Source organism: Taudactylus pleione, unplaced genomic scaffold (assembly GCF_031769625.1).
Source record: "Taudactylus pleione unplaced genomic scaffold, aTauple2 ptg000105l, whole genome shotgun sequence".
Taxonomy (NCBI): domain Eukaryota; kingdom Metazoa; phylum Chordata; class Amphibia; order Anura; family Myobatrachidae; genus Taudactylus; species Taudactylus pleione.
The window spans coordinates 2,956,036-2,981,589 of record NW_028284507.1 but is presented as its reverse complement, the minus strand read 5'-3'; the positions used below and the strand labels follow the sequence as shown (position 1 = coordinate 2,981,589).

The 25,554-nt window shown below is 39.5% G+C and overlaps 1 protein-coding gene across 1 annotated transcript in view; it reads left to right on the top strand.

Moving 5' to 3' along the window:
* The window catches only part of LOC148525522 (extracellular calcium-sensing receptor-like), a 52,043-nt gene that overhangs the window by 8,967 nt on the left and 17,522 nt on the right, over positions 1–25,554 (top strand). Inside the window, 3 exon segments of the mRNA XM_088470851.1 lie at positions 1,132–1,423; positions 2,181–2,220; positions 2,223–3,004. Of these exon segments, the coding sequence (XP_088326977.1) occupies positions 1,132–1,423; positions 2,181–2,220; positions 2,223–3,004 (1,114 nt within the window).

The following is a 25,554-nucleotide window of genomic DNA, read 5'->3' as shown; positions in this document are numbered from 1 at the left end:
AGTGTGTTTAATCATTTTTTATTAGCGCACCACTATTTGGTCATTTTCTGTGGTTATTGCAGATTTTCCTGGGAAAATTTGTTTTTTAGTAGGTATACACAACCTACTGGTGTGTGCTGCTGTATGGTGATATAGTGGGATTGGTTTTTGATTAGCGCTCAGCTTTTTTGGTGTGTTGGGGTAATTATTCTTCAGGCATGTTTTGAGAGATACAGATATTCAAAATTATTAAGTTTTAATTAAGCATTTGTTTTATTTATTCTGAATTTTATCTGTCTGTCTATCTATCTATCTATCTATCTATCTATCTATCTATCTATCTATGTATATATCTATCTCATATCTGTCTATCTATCTATCTATCTATCTATCTGTCTATCTATATCCTTCTATCTGTCTATCTATCTATCTATCTATATCAAATCTATCTATCTATCTATCTATCTATGTATATAGCTATCTCATATCTGTCTATCTATCTATCTATCTATCTATCTATCTATCTATCTATCTATATCCTTCTATCTGTCTATCTATCTATATCAAATCTATCTATCTATCTATCTATCTATCTATCTATCTATCTATCTATCTATATATCTATCTCATTGCTATCTGTCTCATATCTATTTATCTATATATCTCATATCTATCTAACTATCTATCTATCTATCTCCTATCTATCTGTCTATCTATCTATCTATCTATCTATCTATCTATCTATATCCTATTTATCTATCTATCTATATATCTCATATATATCTATCTATATCATATCTATCTATCTATCTATCTATCTCATATCTATCTATCTGTCTATCTATTTATCTATCTATCTGATTTCTATCTATCTATTTATCTATCTCATATCTATCTATCTGTCTATCTATTTATCTATCTATCTAATTTCTATCTATTTATCTATCTCATATCTATCTATCTATCTATCTATCTCATATCTATCTATCTATTTCTATAAATATCACTACAGGGACTCTTGGGTCTCCAGGGTTCCCACCGGACTGCTAGTTCACTGCTTACTTTTCCATGTGCTTCTCTTAATGTACTTTGTTCTGTGTAGTTATAACAGTTTTTACTTCCACAATCTTTTATTTATATTATGTCCTGAAGATTCCGGTTGGACTCCTACCAACAACTTCTAACTATCAAGTTTGCTGTAAAAGAGATTAACATGAACCCCAGTGTCCTCGGTAACATGACGTTAGGATTACAGGTGTATAAGACGTGTAAAGTGCCTCACTATGAGGTACAAGGAGCTTTACACTTGTTATCTGAATCCAGCATGGTCATCCCCAACTACAGGTGTCGTGGGCAATCAGCCTTCAGTGCTGTCATAGGATCAGCCTTATCCACAAGCTCAATAATGGTTGCAAATATTTTAGGTGTCTTCAGATATCCTCAGGTAAGAATACATTAATTATGTGCCCTGTAGTAGCTGACTTTTACTGTTATGGAGCATTCATTGCTTTGCTTTTATTTTAGTTTAACTGCTTAAGGAATGGAGATTATCATTGCTAAAATACTAGGATATTAGAATGAACCTCTGGGTTCAGCTGAGTGCCCCTCACAGTACGTATATATGTGTATCAATAATTCATTACCAGTGTCCAATAGTCAAAAGAATAGACATATCCCTGAATCTAATCAAATATTACTTACAATTTACACTGTAATTAATTTGATGGTCTCTAATTGTTATTTTTTATTGATTGAAAGGACACATTTTCAACACCATAAATTGTAATTTGTAGACTGAAATTAGATAAACTTGTACAATTGGCGCAAGTTCATTTTGTGATAGAGGTGCAATATGTGAAAAGTTGAGGCATTTAGTAGTTCAGAGTATACCTAGGTCCATACAACATACTGTAGGCATGCAATCTAATTTGGTGGAGCAAACAGGGTTCACATGATTTAGAGGTAGATGTACTAACCCTTGGAGAGAGATAAAATGGAGATAAATAAAGTACCAACCAATCAGCTCCAAACTGTCATTTTTCAAGCGCAGTCTATAAAGTGACCAGAGCTGATTGGTTGGTTCTTTATCTCTCTCCACTTTCCCTTTGTTCAAGGATTCGTACATCTATCCATAATGTTTTAATGAAGACCGCAATATCACTGTGTTACTGTACACATGGGCAATTTTGTTTTTTTTCCAGATCAGTGCATTATCAACTATCTCTCTCCTAAGCAATCGAATAATTTCCCCTCATTTCTCAGGACTGTTCCCAGTGATACGGGACAGTCTAAGGGACTGGCTAAGCTTATTCTGTACTTTGGTTGGACCTGGGTCGGTCTGTTGGCTGCAGAAAATGATTATGGTCTTCAGGGAATTCAGCCAATCAGACAAGAGATAATGAAGGCTGGGGCTTGTGTGGCCTTCACTGAATATATCCGTTTATCTCAACCAGACCGGAACGCTCCCCACATAGTCAAGGTCATTAAAGAATCATCTGTCAAGGTTGTTGTTATCTTCTCTACTGAAGTTGAAATGGTTCCTGTCATGAGTGAGATGTTGAAACAGGAAATCAAAGGAAAGATTTTTATTGCTAATGATGGTTGGTCAATGTCTAATTTGTTCTCAGCTGGAGGCTTTGCTCAAATATTATCAGGGTCCATTGGTTTATTTACAAACAACAGAGTGATTCCAGGATTTAGTGACTACCTCAGTAATGTCCGTCCTTCTTTGCTGGAGTCCTGGGTGAACTTATATTGGGAGAAACTTTTCAGCTGTAAATTTCCGTATCAGAAAAACATAAGTGGTTCTTTGGATCCCACAGTGAAGGAGTGCACAGGAGCAGAGAGTATAGATAGCATCAAGAACAGCTTCAGCTACACCAGCAGTTTAAGCTCTACCCATGGCTATTATGCTGCTGTCCATGTTGTGGCCAAAGCTTTGGAAGACCTGATAAACTGCACCTCAAGAGAAGAAAACATTTCAGACACAATCTGCAAATACATTTTGAATTTTAAGCCATGGCAGGTAAAGTTATGTCTGGGATTAAAATGGTGAGAGATATTACTGCACCACAGTAAATACATATAGAACACATTATATATATATATATATATATATATAACCAGGCAGATATACAACTAATTATTCAGATATATATACCTAGTGCAAGCGATATCTTTCCCCAAATTATTTTGTTTTTGGAGGCACTTTGCTCTTGTGAGCAGCTGGTAAAGTAGCGTGGTACAAAATTGTATTATTATGAAAATGGTTTTATATAGCATAGGGTAGCGTCTTCAGCACAATTTTACAGTAATTGGGCTTGGGCTTTGGCATAGGTTCAGAAAGGCCTGTTGTCCAGTATGCAAATTAATATTTTTGCACCGAATGGTGCACAGGGTGACCTAAATAGGCAGAAAATTATTTGCATTTTGCCACCACAAAGCACCAGTGACAGCAATTTTAAAAAACTGAGGAGCCAGTTGACCATGCCAGGCACCCGGGTGGGCTCCGATCACCCACCTAAAAATGTTTACCAGGATATTTCTTGTGGATATCTTTCAGAAGGCTTTAGCATGTAGATCTGACTTTATCCAATTATATTCTTCTGAGCCAAAGCCTAAGAGATATAATACAATATTACCATGCAGAGTTTTGAGTCAACAATTGCAAAACAGGAGAAGTAAACAGGAAGACTGAAAGAAAAGCGAGTTATTACCAAGGGTTTCATTAATGAAATATGAAAGTCATTTGGAATTGATAGAGACCTTGGAATCTATAATTGGAAAGCCACAAGAATGACAATTAAACTGGAAGAAAATGTCAGCATATGGGATTTCAGAAGAGGGTAAGGAAGTGAGAGAAGATAATTGAGGATTAACTCCATCGAAAATAAAAAATGGAATCATGTTGGAATACTTTTATAGTTGTTATTATGAGTAAAATGAATAGATTTACGCAATTGTCCTAGTTGAAAGTTATATACATGCTAACAGATTTTTCAAAAGCTTGGTTGACCCTCATAGATTGTTGATTGGAATGATGATGGTAAGTGGGGGGATAATTGATTTTAATATTGATGTGTTTGCCATGACCAGACACAATGTAGAAACCAATGAGATGGAATACACCTCTTTCAGAAAGTGGAAATTATTACTTACTTATTGCAGAGGTGGTGGCCTGTCGCTAGCCAAATATTACCAGGTGACCATTATTCTGCTTCTTTGATCATGTGGATCTCTCTCCAACATTCTTCTGCCTGCCCTATTGCCATTTCCTGTTCAGGGTCCCTCTAGGATTGAAAGCACGGCATTGGCCATAAAAAATGGATTGGTCATCTGACCTCTGACATCAAGGGGGTGCGTAGTTTGATTAGAACCTATGTATGTAAGCCACACTCTGACATCACAATGCCAGTCCTTTTCCCTGGTTGGAATATCCATGTACCAGATACTGCTTGCTCCTGACATTGCTTCTCTGCCTGTGATGCTGACCGCTTTGCATGTTTCCTCAATTACGAACCTGGGCTAGTGACCTCACCCTTCAGTTTGATTGACCATCCTCTAGAATCCAGAAACTTTATTTTTTTAAATTCAGTTTTTTATTACAAGAATCTGACTACAATGACAAATATAAAGATATACTGTAATATGTAAAAAGCATCCATGCATAACAAACCAAAGACTTGGGACCTCCATCCAAAGGGATGGAGGTCCCAAGTGCAATAACACAGCAATGGTAACAAAAATAATGCATCTGGCATATTTTCACATATATTAGGGTATAAGTATACAGTACATTTTATGGTTTATATGTGAAAATATATATTTTCAGTTATTTTGATTAAACCACCTGTGCACAATCATGGATATCCCTAAAACCTGGACTGTTAGTGTGCCTTGAGGACCGTGGTTGGGAACCCCTGTACTAGACACACAAGCATGCACTCTTACAGATACTCATAGATAAATACACAGACAGACAGGGACATAAATACAGGCTTGGCGACAGGTGGGTACAACAGACACACCTGTCCCTAGCCCTGAGGAACCCCGAGGATTAGAGGGGCCCTGAGGTTCAGGGGAACTAAAAGGGTCAACAGCACCCGATAAGGTTCCGGCCTCTCGTCCAGCGAAGTACTGCAGCCTACCCCAGTTACCTCCATAACTGACTGTCTGTACCAGTACTGCGACTCACAACATCATTATACATGATGCTGTGCAGGCCCTTCACTGCCACTCTGCCCTGTGAAGCACTGCACTGTCTGTCAGCTGACCTGCAGCACCACTACTCCAGTCCTTCTACAGATACCTGCCCCTCCGTGGCTGGCAGTTCCAGCCATGAGCCAGTCCCCAGTGACTGGTAGTGCAGCAGCAGCCTGAACCTGCACCATTAAAATCAAAATATAATCAAACTTACCTACTTTGAGCTTATCCTCCCTGGGAGAAGCCAGGGGAGGAGAAGCAGGTGGGTGGTGATGAGGGACAGGGGCAGGCAATTGCAACACTAGGCCCTGCCCCCTCACTGTAAATTGCTGTGAATACTGCATATTTAACTAGGGGGTGGGGCCAAATTAAGCAATTTTTATAGAATCACATCATTCAGCTCCACCACCTACGTGCCCAAACGCCATCCCCCGAGAAAATCTCTCCATTCTGCACACTTCACTAGGAAGTGGGCGGAACATGGGAGAGGTGCCTATTCTTCTGGGGGTGCAGGGGGTTACCGCAAAAAATCAGGAGCCTACAGCAAGCATGTATGATAATAATGTGTTGTGGCTACATGTATTGGCAAATGCAGGGGAGGCATATGTGGATGCAAGGGTCAAGGCGGGGCCCCAGAGATATCAGTGTGCCTGACCCCAAGATTTCTGTTGCCAGTCCTGCATAGAGACACAGACACACACAGATACACACACATACATACATACATACATACATAGACAGATACACAGACATAAACAGATACACAGACATGCACAGACATACACAGATGTACAGACATACACAGATTCACAGACATACACAGATACACACACATACACAGATACACAGACATACAGACATACACAGATACACAGACATACACATATACACACACATACACAGATACACAGACATACACAGATGCACAGACATACACAGATGCACAGACATACACAGATACACAGAGATATATACATACACAGACAAACACAGATCCACAGACATATACAGATACACAGACATACACAGATGCACAGACAAACACAAATTCACAGACATACACAGAAACACACACATACACAAATACACAAACATACAGACATACACAGACATACATACATACACAGACATACACAGACATACACAGATGCAAAGACATACACAGATTCACAGACATATACAAATACACAGACATACATACACAGATACACACACATACACAGATACACAGACATACAGACATAAACATACACAGACATACACAGATACACAGACATACACAGATGCATAGACAACCACAGATAAACAGTTATACACAGATTCACAGACATACATACACAGATACACAGACATATGCAGATACACAGATAAATGCAGATACACAGACATACGCAGACATACACAGATACACAGGCATACATACACAGACATAAATACACAGACGTACACATATACACAGACATAGGCAGATACACAGACATACACAGATACACAGACATAAATAGATACACAGACATACACAGATACATAGACATACACAGATAAACAGACATAAATAGATAGACAGACATACATAGATACACAGATACACAGAAATACGCAGATACACAGACATACACAGATACACAGACATAAACAGACATATGCAGATACACAGACATACATACACAGGTACACAGACATACACAGATACACAGACATACATACACAGACATACGCAGATATACAGACATACACAGACATATGCAGATACAAAGCCATACATACAGACATACGCAGAAACACAGACATACACAGATACACATACATATGCAGATACACAGACATACATAGACAGACATACATAGATACACAGATATACACAGATTCACAGACATACACAGATACACAGACATACATACACACATATACACAGAAATATGCAGATACACAGACATACATAAACAGACATACACAGATACACAGACATATGCAGATACACAGACATACACAGACATACACAGATACATAGACATTCACAAATACATAGACATAAAAAGATACACAGACATACATAGATACACAGACATTAATTGACATACACAGATACACAGACATACATAGATACACAGACACACAGACACACACAGATACACAGACATACATAGATACACAGACATATATAGATACACAGACATACATAGATACACAGTCATACACAGATACACAAACATACATAGATACACAGACTTACACAGACATACATAGATACACAGAAATAAATAGATACACAGATACACAGACATACCTAAACACACAGATATACTATACACAGATACACAGACATACACAAATACACAGACATACATAGATACACAGATATGCATGGATACACAAAAATACACAGATTCACAGACATACACAAATACACACACATACACAAATACACAAACATACAGACATACACAGACATACAGACATACACAGACATACACAGACATACACAGATGCAAAGACATACACAGATTCACAGACATACACAGATACACAGACATATATACACAGATACAAACACATACACAGATACACAGACATACAGTCATATACATACACAGACATACACAGATACACAGACATACACAGATGCACAGACATACACAGATAAACAGTCAAACACAGATTCACAGACATACATACACAGATACACACACATATGCAGATACACAGATAAATGCAGGTACACAGACATACGCAGACATACACAGAAACACAGGCATACATACACAGACATACATAGATACACAGTCATACAGCGAATCACAGACATACACAGATTCAGAGACATACATACACAGACATACATACACATATACACAGATATAGGCAGATACACAGGCATACACAGATACACAGACATAAATAGAAACACAGACATACACAGACACATAGACATACACAGATAAACAGACATAAATAGATAGACAGACGTACATAGATACACAGATACACAGACATATGCAGATACACAGACATACACAGATACACAGACATAAACAGACATATGCAGATACACAGACATACATTCACAGGTACACAGACATGCACAGATACACAGACATACATACACAGACATACGCAGATATACGGACATACACAGACATATGCAGATACACAGACATAAACAGATACACAGACATACACAGACATACACAGATGTACAGACATACACAGATTCACAGACATACACAGATACACACACATACACAGATACACAGACATACAGACATACACAGATACACAGACATACACATATACACACACATACACAGATACACAGACATACACAGATGCACAGACATACACAGATACACAGAGATATATACATACACAGACAAACACAGATCCACAGACATATACAGATACACAGACATACACAGAAGCACACAAATACACAAATACACAAACATACAGACATACACAGACATACATACATACATACATACACAGACATACACAGACATACACAGATGCAAAGACATACACAGATTCACAGACATATACAAATACACAGTCATACATACACAGATACACACACATACACAGATACACAGACATACAGACATAAACATACACAGACATACACAGATACACAGACATACACAGATGCATAGACAACCACAGATAAACAGTTATACACAGATTCACAGACATACATACACAGATACACAGACATATGCAGATACACAGATAAATGCAGATACACAGACATACGCAGACAAACACAGATACACAGGCATACATACACAGACATAGATACATACACAGACTTACACCGATTCACAGACATACACAGATACACAGACATACATACACAGACATAAATACACAGACGTACACATATACACAGACATAGGCAGATACACAGACATACACAGATACACAGACATAAATAGATACACAGACATACACAGATACATAGACATACACAGATAAACAGACATAAATAGATAGGCAGACATACATAGATACACAGATAAACAGAAATACGCAGATACACAGACATACACAGATACACAGACATAAACAGACATATGCAGATACACAGACATACATACACAGGTACACAGACATACACAGATACACAGACATACATACACAGACATACGCAGATATACAGACATACACAGACATATGCAGATACAAAGCCATACATACAGACATACGCAGAAACACAGACATACACAGATACACAGACATATGCAGATACACAGACATACATAGACAGACATACATAGATACACAGATATACACAGATTCACAGACATACACAGATACACAGACATACATACATACACACATATACACAGAAATATGCAGATACACAGACATACATACACAGACATACACAGATACACAGACATATGCAGATACACAGACATACACAGACATACACAGATACATAGACATACACAAATACATAGACATAAATAGATACACAGACATACATAGATACACAGACATTAATTGACATACACAGATACACAGACATGTATGGATACACCACAGACATACATAGATACACAGACACACAGACACACACAGATACACAGACATACATAGATACACAGACATATATAGATACACAGACATACATAGATACACAGTCATACACAGATACACAAACATACATAGATACACAGACTTACACAGACATACATAGATACACAGAAATAAATAGATACACAGATACACAGACATACCAAAACACACAGATATACTATACACAGATACACAGACATACACAAATACACAGACATACATAGATACACAGATATGCATGGATACACAGAAATACACAGATTCACAGACATACACAAATACACACACATACACAAATACACAAACATACAGACATACACAGACATACATACATACACAGACATACACAGACATACACAGATGCAAAGACATACACAGATTCACAGACATACACAGATACACAGACATATATACACAGATACAAACACACACAGATACACAGACATACAGTCATATACATACACAGACATACACAGATACACAGACATACACAGATGCACAGACATACACAGATAAACAGTCAAACACAGATTCACAGACATACATACACAGATACACAGACATATGCAGATACACAGATAAATGCAGGTACACAGACATACGCAGACATACACAGAAACACAGGCATACATACACAGACATACATAGATACACAGACATACAGCGATTCACAGACATACACAGATTCAGAGACATACATACACAGACATACATACACATATACACAGACATAGGCAGATACACAGGCATACACAGATACATAGACATAAATAGATACACAGACATACACAGACACATAGACATACACAGATAAACAGACATAAATAGATAGACAGACGTACATAGATACACAGATACACAGACATATGTAGATACACAGACATACACAGATACACAGACATAAACAGACATATGCAGATACACAGACATACATTCACAGGTACACAGACATGCACAGATACACAGACATACATACACAGACATATGCAGATATACGGACATACACAGACATATGCAGATACACAGACATACACAGATACACAGACATATGCAGATACACAGACATACATACACAGACATACATAGATACACAGATATACACAGATTCACAGACATACACAGATACACAGACATACATTCACAGGTACACAGACATGCACAGATACACAGACATACATACACAGACATACGCAGATATACAGACATACACAGACATATGCAGAAACACAGACATACACAGATACACAGACATATGCAGATACACAGACATACATACACAGACATGCATAGATACACAGATATACACAGATTCACAGACATACACAGATACACAGACATACATACACACATATACACAGAAATTTGCAGATACACAGACATACATACACAGACATACGCAGATACACAGACATATGCAGATACACAGACATACACAGATACATAGACATAGACAAATACACAGACATAAATAGATACACAGACATACATAGATACACAGACATACATTGACATACACAGATACACAGACATGTATAGATACACAGACATACATAGATACACAGACACACACAAATACACAGACATACATAAATACACAGACATACATAGATACACAGTCATACACAGATACACAGACATACACAGACATACATAGATACACATAAATACATAGATACACAGATACACAGACATACCTAAACACACAGATATACTATACACAGATATACAGACATACAAAAATACACAGATATGCATGGATACACAGAAATACACAGATACACAGACATAGACAGATACAAAGACACACACAGATGCACAGACATACATAGATACACAGACATACACAGACATACATAGATACACAGAAATACATAGATACACAGACACACATACATACACAGATATACAATACAAAGATATACAGACATACAAAAATGCACAAACAAACATAGATATACAGATATGCATGAATAGACAGGAATTCACAGATACACAGACATTGACAGATACACCGACATAGACAGATCCACAGTCCTACATAGATACACAGACACACACAGATACACAGACATACTTAGAAACACAGACATACACAGATACACAGAAATACATAGATACACAGACATACACAGATACACAGACATACACAGATACACAGACATACACAGATACATAGACATACACAGACATAAATAGGCACACAGACATACATAGATACACACACATACACAGACATAAGCAGATATACAGACATACATACACAGACATACACACGTACACAGACATACACGGATACATAGACATACATACACAGACATACGCAGATATACAGACATACACAGACATATGCAGATACACAGGCATACATACACAGACATACATAGATACACAGACATACACAGATTCACAGACACACAGATACACAGACATACATACATACAAATATACACAGAAATGTGCAGGTAAAAAGACATACATACACATACATACACAGATACACAGACATATGCAGATACACAGACATACACAGACATACATACACAGACAAACACAGATACACAGACATACACAGACATACACAGATACTTAGACATACAGACATACATAGATACACAGACATTCATAGACATACACAGATACACAGACATGTATAGATACACAGACATACATAGATACACAGACACACACAGATACACAGACATACATAGATACACAGACATACACAGATACACAGACATAAATAGATACACAGACATACAAAGATACACATACATTCATAGACATAAACAGATAGACAGACATGTATAGATACACAGACATACATAAATACATAGACAAACACAGATACAAAGACATACATAGATACACAGACATACACAGATACACAGACATACATAGATACACAGACATACACAGACCTACATAGATACACAGATACATAGAAATACATAGATACACAGATAAACAGACATACCTAAATACACAGCTATACTATACACAGATACACAGACATACACAAATTCACAGACATACATAGATACACAGATATGCATGGATACACCGAAATACACAGATACACACAGATACACAGAAATACATAGATACACAGACATACACAGATACACAGAAATACATAGATACACAGACATACATAGATACACAGAAATACATAGATACACAGACATACATAAATACACAGATATACTATACACAGATACACAGACATACACAAATACACAAAAGAACATAGATACACAGATATGCATGGATACACAGAAATACACAGATACACAGACATTGACAGATACACAGACATAGACAGAGTCACAGACATACATAGATACACAGACACACAGATGCACAGACATACATAGAAGCACAGACATACACAGATACACAGAAATACATAGATACACAGACATACACAGATACACATACATACATAAATACACAGATAATCTGTACACAGATGCACAGACATACACAGATACACAGACATACATAATTACACAGATATACATGGATACACAGAAATACATAGATACACAAACAGACAGATTCACAGACATACATAAATACACAGACACACACAGATACACAGACATACATAGATACACAGACATGCACAGATACACAGAAATACATAGATACACAGATACACAGACATACATAAATACACAGACATACATAGATACACAGACATACACAGATACATAGACATAAGTAGATACACAGACATACACAGATACACAGACATAAGTAGATACACAGACATACATAGATACACAGACATACACAGACATATGCAGATACACAGACATACATACACAGACATATACAGGTACACATATATACACAGATACACAGACATACATACACAGACATATGCAGATATACAGACATACACAGACATATGCAGATATACAGACATACACAGACATATGCAGATACACAGCCATACATAGAGACATATGCAGAAACACAGACATACACAGATACACAGACATATGCAGATATACAGACATACATACACAGACATACATAGATACACAGATGTACACAGATTCACAGACATACACAGATACACAGACATACATACACACACATATACACAGAAATATGCAGATACACAGACATACATACACAGACATATGCAGATACACAGACATACATACACAGACATATGCAGATACACAGACATACACAGACATACATACATAGACATAAATAGATACACAGACATACATAGATATATAGACATTCATAGACATACACAGAAATACAGACATGTATAGATACACAGACATACATAGATACACAGATACACACAGATACAGACATACACAGACCTACATTGATATACAGATACACAGAAATACATAGATACACAGATACACAGACATACACAAATACACAGACATACATAGATACACAGATATGCATGGATACACAGAATTACACAGATACACAGATATAGACAGATACACAGACACACACAGATACACAGACATACATAGGTACACAGACATACACAGATACACAGAAATACATAGATACACAGACATACATAAATACACAGATATACTATACACAGATACACAGACGTACACAAATACACAAACAAACATAGGCCCTCATTCAGAGGAGGTCGGAGGATGCAAGCGGTCACTCAGAAAGTGGGCGGCCGCTTGCATCCTGACCGTCCGCCTCTGTTTCAGTCGTTAGGTTGTGGGTTTAAACTAGGGGTGAGCGGGTTCGGATTTCTGAAATCCGAACCCCCCCGAGCCCCCCCGATCCGAGTCCGATCCGAATCAGGCTCGACTTTTCCCGCCTGACTCGGATCTGAAATCGAGGCAAAACGTCATCATCCCGCCTTCCGAGTCTCGCGGGTTTTGGATCCTATATAAGGTACCCACGTCGGCGCCATTTTCTCACTCGGCTGTGGACAGTGAAGAGGGAGGGTGGGAGTTAGGGCTGTGTAGTGTAGTGTAGTGTAGTGCTGCTGTTGTCCACTACTTCAAAGTCCATAGGGGCTGGCTGTGTTGTGCTGTGCTGCTGTTGTTAATAGGGGCTGTGTCCACTACTTCAAAGTCCATAGGGGCTGGCTGGACTGTGTTGTGCAGTCAGTTCTCCATAGGGGCTGTGTCCACTCCAAAGTCCTGTGCAGTGTCCCAGTCCTAAAGGAGTGCTGCAGTGTTGTCCAGGGGGTGCTCTGTCCATCAGGGGTGCTCCCCCCAAGTGCTAAAAAAATAATATATTTTCTGTGTTTGTGAATTGTGTGCGCAGTAGCCGCACGTGCATCAACAAAGTAGTGCCAAGCGTGCGCCTGTGTCATAAGTAAAGGGCCGGCTGGCTTGACCGTTAAGGGTGCTGTAACCCCCGAAAGTACACTCCAGTCCAAACCAAAAAAAAAAATATTTTCTGTGTTTGTGAATTGTGTGCGCAGTAGCCGCACGTGCATCAACAAAGTAGTGCCAAGCGTGCGCCTGTGTCATAAGTAAAGGGCCGGCTGGCTTGACCGTTAAGGGTGCTGTAACCCCCGAAAGTACACTCCAGTCCAAACCAAAAAAAAAATTATTTTCTGTGTTTGTGAATTGTGTGCGCAGTAGCCGCACGTGCATCAACAAAGTAGTGCCAAGCGTGCGCCTGTGTCATAAGTAAAGGGCCGGCTGGCTTGACCGTTAAGGGTGCTGTAACCCCCGAAAGTACACTCCAGTCCAAACCAAAAAAAAAATTATTTTCTGTGTTTGTGAATTGTGTGCGCAGTAGCCGCACGTGCATCAACAAAGTAGTGCCAAGCGTGCGCCTGTGTCATAAGTAAAGGGCCGGCTGGCTTGACCGTTAAGGGTGCTGTAACCCCCGAAAGTACACTCCAGTCCAAACCAAAAAAAAAATTATTTTCTGTGTTTGTGAATTGTGTGCACTGTGGCTGCACGTGCATCAACAAAGGAGCAGCGCCAAGCGTGCGCCTGTGTCCCATAAGTAAAGGGCCGGCTGGCTCATTTCTTAAAGGGTGGTGTAACCCACAAAGTGCACTACTCTCCAGCAAAAATAAAATAATATTTTCTGTGTTTGTGTGCGCTTTAGCCGCACGTATATATATCAATATAACAGGACCAAACTTTCTCCGATAAAAATAAAATAGGGAAAGATCAAGAACCACTTCCTCCTAGTGCTGTTGCTGCTGCTGGGAGTTGTTCATCATCCCAGAGAGGAAGTAGGAACATCACTACTTTTACTAAACAATTGACCCTCCAACAGTCCCTAGCGATGAGGATGAAGTACGACAGCAGTCATCCTGAAGCAAAACGTATAACTGAGGCCTTGACTGCTATGTTGGTGTTAGACGTGCGTCCGGTATCCGACATTAGTGCAGTGGGATTTAGACAATTGATGGAGGTAGTGTGTCCTCGGTTCCAAATCCCGTCTAGATTCCACCTGCATCCTCAAAGCAGCAGCGACAAGCGTGCGTCTGTCTGTTAAAGGGTGGTGACACCCTCAAAGTGTGCTACACAAACAATTAAAATATTGTTCTTTTTTTTTCTGTCTTTGTGAATTGTGTGGGCTGTAGATACACAGACACACAGACACACACAGATACACAGACATACATAGATACACAGACATATATAGATACACAGACATACATAGATACACAGTCATACACAGATACACAAACATACATAGATACACAGACTTACACAGACATACATAGATACACAGAAATAAATAGATACACAGATACACAGACATACCAAAACACACAGATATACTATACACAGATACACAGACATACACAAATACACAGACATACATAGATACACAGATATGCATGGATACACAGAAATACACAGATTCACAGACATACACAAATACACACACATACACAAATACACAAACATACAGACATACACAGACATACATACATACACAGACATACACAGACATACACAGATGCAAAGACATACACAGATTCACAGACATACACAGATACACAGACATATATACACAGATACAAACACACACAGATACACAGACATACAGTCATATACATACACAGACATACACAGATACACAGACATACACAGATGCACAGACATACACAGATAAACAGTCAAACACAGATTCACAGACATACATACACAGATACACAGACATATGCAGATACACAGATAAATGCAGGTACACAGACATACGCAGACATACACAGAAACACAGGCATACATACACAGACATACATAGATACACAGACATACAGCGATTCACAGACATACACAGATTCAGAGACATACATACACAGACATACATACACATATACACAGACATAGGCAGATACACAGGCATACACAGATACATAGACATAAATAGATACACAGACATACACAGACACATAGACATACACAGATAAACAGACATAAATAGATAGACAGACGTACATAGATACACAGATACACAGACATATGTAGATACACAGACATACACAGATACACAGACATAAACAGACATATGCAGATACACAGACATACATTCACAGGTACACAGACATGCAAAGATACACAGACATACATACACAGACATATGCAGATATACGGACATACACAGACATATGCAGATACACAGACATACACAGATACACAGACATATGCAGATACACAGACATACATACACAGACATACATAGATACACAGATATACACAGATTCACAGACATACACAGATACACAGACATACATTCACAGGTACACAGACATGCACAGATACACAGACATACATACACAGACATACGCAGATATACAGACATACACAGACATATGCAGAAACACAGACATACACAGATACACAGACATATGCAGATACACAGACATACATACACAGACATGCATAGATACACAGATATACACAGATTCACAGACATACACAGATACACAGACATACATACACACATATACACAGAAATTTGCAGATACACAGACATACATACACAGACATACGCAGATACACAGACATATGCAGATACACAGACATACACAGATACATAGACATAGACAAATACACAGACATAAATAGATACACAGACATACATAGATACACAGACATACATTGACATACACAGATACACAGACATGTATAGATACACAGACATACATAGATACACAGACACACACAAATACACAGACATACATAAATACACAGACATACATAGATACACAGTCATACACAGATACACAGACATACACAGACATACATAGATACACATAAATACATAGATACACAGATACACAGACATACCTAAACACACAGATATACTATACACAGATATACAGACATACAAAAATACACAGATATGCATGGATACACAGAAATACACAGATACACAGACATAGACAGATACAAAGACACACACAGATGCACAGACATACATAGATACACAGACATACACAGACATACATAGATACACAGAAATACATAGATACACAGACACACATACATACACAGATATACAATACAAAGATATACAGACATACAAAAATGCACAAACAAACATAGATATACAGATATGCATGAATAGACAGGAATTCACAGATACACAGACATTGACAGATACACCGACATAGACAGATCCACAGTCCTACATAGATACACAGACACACACAGATACACAGACATACTTAGAAACACAGACATACACAGATACACAGAAATACATAGATACACAGACATACACAGATACACAGACATACACAGATACACAGACATACACAGATACATAGACATACACAGACATAAATAGGCACACAGACATACATAGATACACACACATACACAGACATAAGCAGATATACAGACATACATACACAGACATACACACGTACACAGACATACACGGATACATAGACATACATACACAGACATACGCAGATATACAGACATACACAGACATATGCAGATACACAGGCATACATACACAGACATACATAGATACACAGACATACACAGATTCACAGACACACAGATACACAGACATACATACATACAAATATACACAGAAATGTGCAGGTAAAAAGACATACATACACATACATACACAGATACACAGACATATGCAGATACACAGACATACACAGACATACATACACAGACAAACACAGATACACAGACATACACAGACATACACAGATACTTAGACATACAGACATACATAGATACACAGACATTCATAGACATACACAGATACACAGACATGTATAGATACACAGACATACATAGATACACAGACACACACAGATACACAGACATACATAGATACACAGACATACACAGATACACAGACATAAATAGATACACAGACATACAAAGATACACATACATTCATAGACATAAACAGATAGACAGACATGTATAGATACACAGACATACATAAATACATAGACAAACACAGATACAAAGACATACATAGATACACAGACATACACAGATACACAGACATACATAGATACACAGACATACACAGACCTACATAGATACACAGATACATAGAAATACATAGATACACAGATAAACAGACATACCTAAATACACAGCTATACTATACACAGATACACAGACATACACAAATTCACAGACATACATAGATACACAGATATGCATGGATACACCGAAATACACAGATACACACAGATACACAGAAATACATAGATACACAGACATACACAGATACACAGAAATACATAGATACACAGACATACATAGATACACAGAAATACATAGATACACAGACATACATAAATACACAGATATACTATACACAGATACACAGACATACACAAATACACAAAAGAACATAGATACACAGATATGCATGGATACACAGAAATACACAGATACACAGACATTGACAGATACACAGACATAGACAGAGTCACAGACATACATAGATACACAGACACACAGATGCACAGACATACATAGAAGCACAGACATACACAGATACACAGAAATACATAGATACACAGACATACACAGATACACATACATACATAAATACACAGATAATCTGTACACAGATGCACAGACATACACAGATACACAGACATACATAATTACACAGATATACATGGATACACAGAAATACATAGATACACAAACAGACAGATTCACAGACATACATAAATACACAGACACACACAGATACACAGACATACATAGATACACAGACATGCACAGATACACAGAAATACATAGATACACAGATACACAGACATACATAAATACACAGACATACATAGATACACAGACATACACAGATACATAGACATAAGTAGATACACAGACATACACAGATACACAGACATAAGTAGATACACAGACATACATAGATACACAGACATACACAGACATATGCAGATACACAGACATACATACACAGACATATACAGGTACACATATATACACAGATACACAGACATACATACACAGACATATGCAGATATACAGACATACACAGACATATGCAGATATACAGACATACACAGACATATGCAGATACACAGCCATACATAGAGACATATGCAGAAACACAGACATACACAGATACACAGACATATGCAGATATACAGACATACATACACAGACATACATAGATACACAGATGTACACAGATTCACAGACATACACAGATACACAGACATACATACACACACATATACACAGAAATATGCAGATACACAGACATACATACACAGACATATGCAGATACACAGACATACATACACAGACATATGCAGATACACAGACATACACAGACATACATACATAGACATAAATAGATACACAGACATACATAGATATATAGACATTCATAGACATACACAGAAATACAGACATGTATAGATACACAGACATACATAGATACACAGATACACACAGATACAGACATACACAGACCTACATTGATATACAGATACACAGAAATACATAGATACACAGATACACAGACATACACAAATACACAGACATACATAGATACACAGATATGCATGGATACACAGAATTACACAGATACACAGATATAGACAGATACACAGACACACACAGATACACAGACATACATAGGTACACAGACATACACAGATACACAGAAATACATAGATACACAGACATACATAAATACACAGATATACTATACACAGATACACAGACGTACACAAATACACAAACAAACATAGGCCCTCATTCAGAGGAGGTCGGAGGATGCAAGCGGTCACTCAGAAAGTGGGCGGCCGCTTGCATCCTGACCGTCCGCCTCTGTTTCAGTCGTTAGGTTGTGGGTTTAAACTAGGGGTGAGCGGGTTCGGATTTCTGAAATCCGAACCCCCCCGAGCCCCCCCGATCCGAGTCCGATCCGAATCAGGCTCGACTTTTCCCGCCTGACTCGGATCTGAAATCGAGGCAAAACGTCATCATCCCGCCTTCCGAGTCTCGCGGGTTTTGGATCCTATATAAGGTACCCACGTCGGCGCCATTTTCTCACTCGGCTGTGGACAGTGAAGAGGGAGGGTGGGAGTTAGGGCTGTGTAGTGTAGTGTAGTGTAGTGCTGCTGTTGTCCACTACTTCAAAGTCCATAGGGGCTGGCTGTGTTGTGCTGTGCTGCTGTTGTTAATAGGGGCTGTGTCCACTACTTCAAAGTCCATAGGGGCTGGCTGGACTGTGTTGTGCAGTCAGTTCTCCATAGGGGCTGTGTCCACTCCAAAGTCCTGTGCAGTGTCCCAGTCCTAAAGGAGTGCTGCAGTGTTGTCCAGGGGGTGCTCTGTCCATCAGGGGTGCTCCCCCCAAGTGCTAAAAAAATAATATATTTTCTGTGTTTGTGAATTGTGTGCGCAGTAGCCGCACGTGCATCAACAAAGTAGTGCCAAGCGTGCGCCTGTGTCATAAGTAAAGGGCCGGCTGGCTTGACCGTTAAGGGTGCTGTAACCCCCGAAAGTACACTCCAGTCCAAACCAAAAAAAAAAATATTTTCTGTGTTTGTGAATTGTGTGCGCAGTAGCCGCACGTGCATCAACAAAGTAGTGCCAAGCGTGCGCCTGTGTCATAAGTAAAGGGCCGGCTGGCTTGACCGTTAAGGGTGCTGTAACCCCCGAAAGTACACTCCAGTCCAAACCAAAAAAAAAATTATTTTCTGTGTTTGTGAATTGTGTGCGCAGTAGCCGCACGTGCATCAACAAAGTAGTGCCAAGCGTGCGCCTGTGTCATAAGTAAAGGGCCGGCTGGCTTGACCGTTAAGGGTGCTGTAACCCCCGAAAGTACACTCCAGTCCAAACCAAAAAAAAAATTATTTTCTGTGTTTGTGAATTGTGTGCGCAGTAGCCGCACGTGCATCAACAAAGTAGTGCCAAGCGTGCGCCTGTGTCATAAGTAAAGGGCCGGCTGGCTTGACCGTTAAGGGTGCTGTAACCCCCGAAAGTACACTCCAGTCCAAACCAAAAAAAAAATTATTTTCTGTGTTTGTGAATTGTGTGCACTGTGGCTGCACGTGCATCAACAAAGGAGCAGCGCCAAGCGTGCGCCTGTGTCCCATAAGTAAAGGGCCGGCTGGCTCATTTCTTAAAGGGTGGTGTAACCCACAAAGTGCACTACTCTCCAGCAAAAATAAAATAATATTTTCTGTGTTTGTGTGCGCTTTAGCCGCACGTATATATATCAATATAACAGGACCAAACTTTCTCCGATAAAAATAAAATAGGGAAAGATCAAGAACCACTTCCTCCTAGTGCTGTTGCTGCTGCTGGGAGTTGTTCATCATCCCAGAGAGGAAGTAGGAACATCACTACTTTTACTAAACAATTGACCCTCCAACAGTCCCTAGCGATGAGGATGAAGTACGACAGCAGTCATCCTGAAGCAAAACGTATAACTGAGGCCTTGACTGCTATGTTGGTGTTAGACGTGCGTCCGGTATCCGACATTAGTGCAGTGGGATTTAGACAATTGATGGAGGTAGTGTGTCCTCGGTTCCAAATCCCGTCTAGATTCCACCTGCATCCTCAAAGCAGCAGCGACAAGCGTGCGTCTGTCTGTTAAAGGGTGGTGACACCCTCAAAGTGTGCTACACAAACAATTAAAATATTGTTCTTTTTTTTTCTGTCTTTGTGAATTGTGTGGGCTGTAGCCGCACCTGCATCCTTAAAGCAGCAGCGACAAGCGTGCGTCTGTCTGTTAAAGGGTGGTGACACCCTCAAAGTGTGCTACACAAACAATAAAAATATTCTTCTTTTTTCGGTCTTTGTGAAATGTGTGGGCTGTAGCCGCACCTGCATCCTTAAAGCAGCAGCGACAAGCGTGCGTCTGTCTGTTAAAGGGTGGTGTAACTCTCAAAGTGTTCCAAAAAATAAAAAACTATTTTTTTAATGTGTTTGTGACTTGTGTGCGATGTAGCCACACTTGCATCCTCAAAGCAGCAGCGACAAGCGTGCGTCTGTCTGTTAAAGGGTGGTGACACCCTCAAAGTGTGCTACACAAACAATTAAAATATTGTTCTTTTTTTTTCTGTCTATGTGAAATGTGTGGGCTGTAGCCGCACCTGCATCCTTAAAGCAGCAGCGACAAGCGTGCGTCTGTCTGTTAAAGGGTGGTGACACCTCAAAGTGTTCTACACAAACAATTAAAATATTCTTCTTCTTTTTTCTGTCTTTGTGAATTGTGTGGGCTGTAGCCGCACTTGCATCCTCAAAGCAGCAGCGACAAGCGTGCGTCTGTCTGTTAAAGGGTGGTGTAACCCTCAAAGTGTGCTCCACAAACAATAAAAATATTCTTTTTTTTTTCTGTCTTTGTGAATTGTGTGGGCTGTAGCCGCACTTGAATCCTCAAAGCAGCAGCGACAAGCGTGCGTCTGTCTGTTAAAGGATTACATCGGTGACAGCATCCAAGTAGGCATGTCAGACAGTCCGTACCTGTACTGGCAGGAAAAAGAAGCAATTTGGAGGTCCCTGTACAAACTGGCTCTATTTTACCTGAGTTGCCCCCCCTCCAGTGTGTACTCCGAAAGAGTGTTTAGTGCAGCCGGGAACCTTGTCAGCGAAAGGCGTAGGAGGTTGCTTCCACAAAATGTGGAGAAGATGATGTTCATAAAATGAATTATCAACTCTTCCAGGGAGACCAGCCTCCAGAACGTACAGAGGGACCTGTGGTTCCAGCAGGGACGAATTAATACTCTGTGAGGATGAGGATGTACACACTGAAGAGGGTGAGGAATCGGTGGATGAGGAGGATGAGGATGACATCTTGCCTCCGTAGAGCCAGTTTGTGCAGGGACAGATAAATTGCCAGCTTGTTTTGTGGGGGCCCAAACGAACCAATCATTTCAGCCACAGTTGTGTGGCAGACCCTGGCGCTGAAATGATTGGTTTGTTAAAGTGTGCATGTCCTGTTTATACAACATAAGGGTGGGTGGGAGGGCCCAAGGACAATTCCATCTTGCACCTCTTTTTTTTCTTTGCATTATGTACAGTTTGGGGCCTAGTTTTTCAATGCCATCCTGTCTGCCACTGCAGTTTCACGCCTAGATGGGTCACGTGTTTGTGCCGCCCACTTGTGTCGCTTAGCATAGTCATCCAGCTACCTCGGTGCAACCTTTTGGACATGAAAACACTATTGTGAGGTGTGAGGTATTCAGAATAGACTGGAAATGAGTGGAAATTAAGGTTATTGAGGTTAATAATAGCATAGGAGCAGAAAAACCTACAAATTCTGTGATTTTAGCTGTTTTTATGCTTTTTTTCAAAAAAATACAGATCCAAAACACAAAACCCAGAACCCAAAACACGCAAGGGTGGTTTTGGCAAAACCAATCCAGATCCAAAACACGAAGAAAGATCCAGATCCAAAACCAAAACACAAAACACGAAAAGTGGCCGGTGCACACCCCTAGTTTAAACCCACAGCTCTAACGACCGCTAGGGTGATGGTCACGATGGTCATAGACCATCGTGACCATCGGGGCTTACGACGAGACCCTAGGGTAGGGTCTCACTTGTCATAAGCCCCGGAGAGCTTCTGGCTCTGTCAGAGCCGGAAGCTCTCCACTGACATCACTAGTGATGTCAGTGGGGCCTCCCCCAAATGGTAGCCGTTCCCATGGGAACGCCTCCGTTTGGGCTGCCACCCCCCCAGCCCGCCTTCCAAACAGGGCGAGCTGTCTATCAACATCGACAGCTCGCCCCCTTTGGAAAGAGACCCGCTACGACCGACGCTGTTGGTCGTAGCGGGTCTCACGCATGCGCGCGAGGGAGCCGGCTCCCTCGTGCGCATGCGCACTGGACAAACATCGAGGAGGCCGTGCGGTCGTAGACCATACGGCCGCCTCTGAATGAAGCCCATAGATACACAGATATGTATGGATACACAGAAATACACAGATACACAAACATTGACAAATACTCAGACATAGACAGATTCACAGACATACATAGATACACAGACACACACAGATACACAGACACACACAGATACACAGACATACATAGAAACACAGACATACACAGATACACAGAAATACATAGATACACAGACATACACAGATACACAGACATCCATAAATACATAGATATACTGTACACAGATACACAGAAATACACAGATACACAGACATAGACAGATACACAGACATACACAGATACACAGACAGACAGATACACAGACATATGCAGATACACAGAAATACACAGATACACAGACATAAACAGATACACAGATATATGCAGATACACAGACATACACAGATACATAGACATTGTTATTATT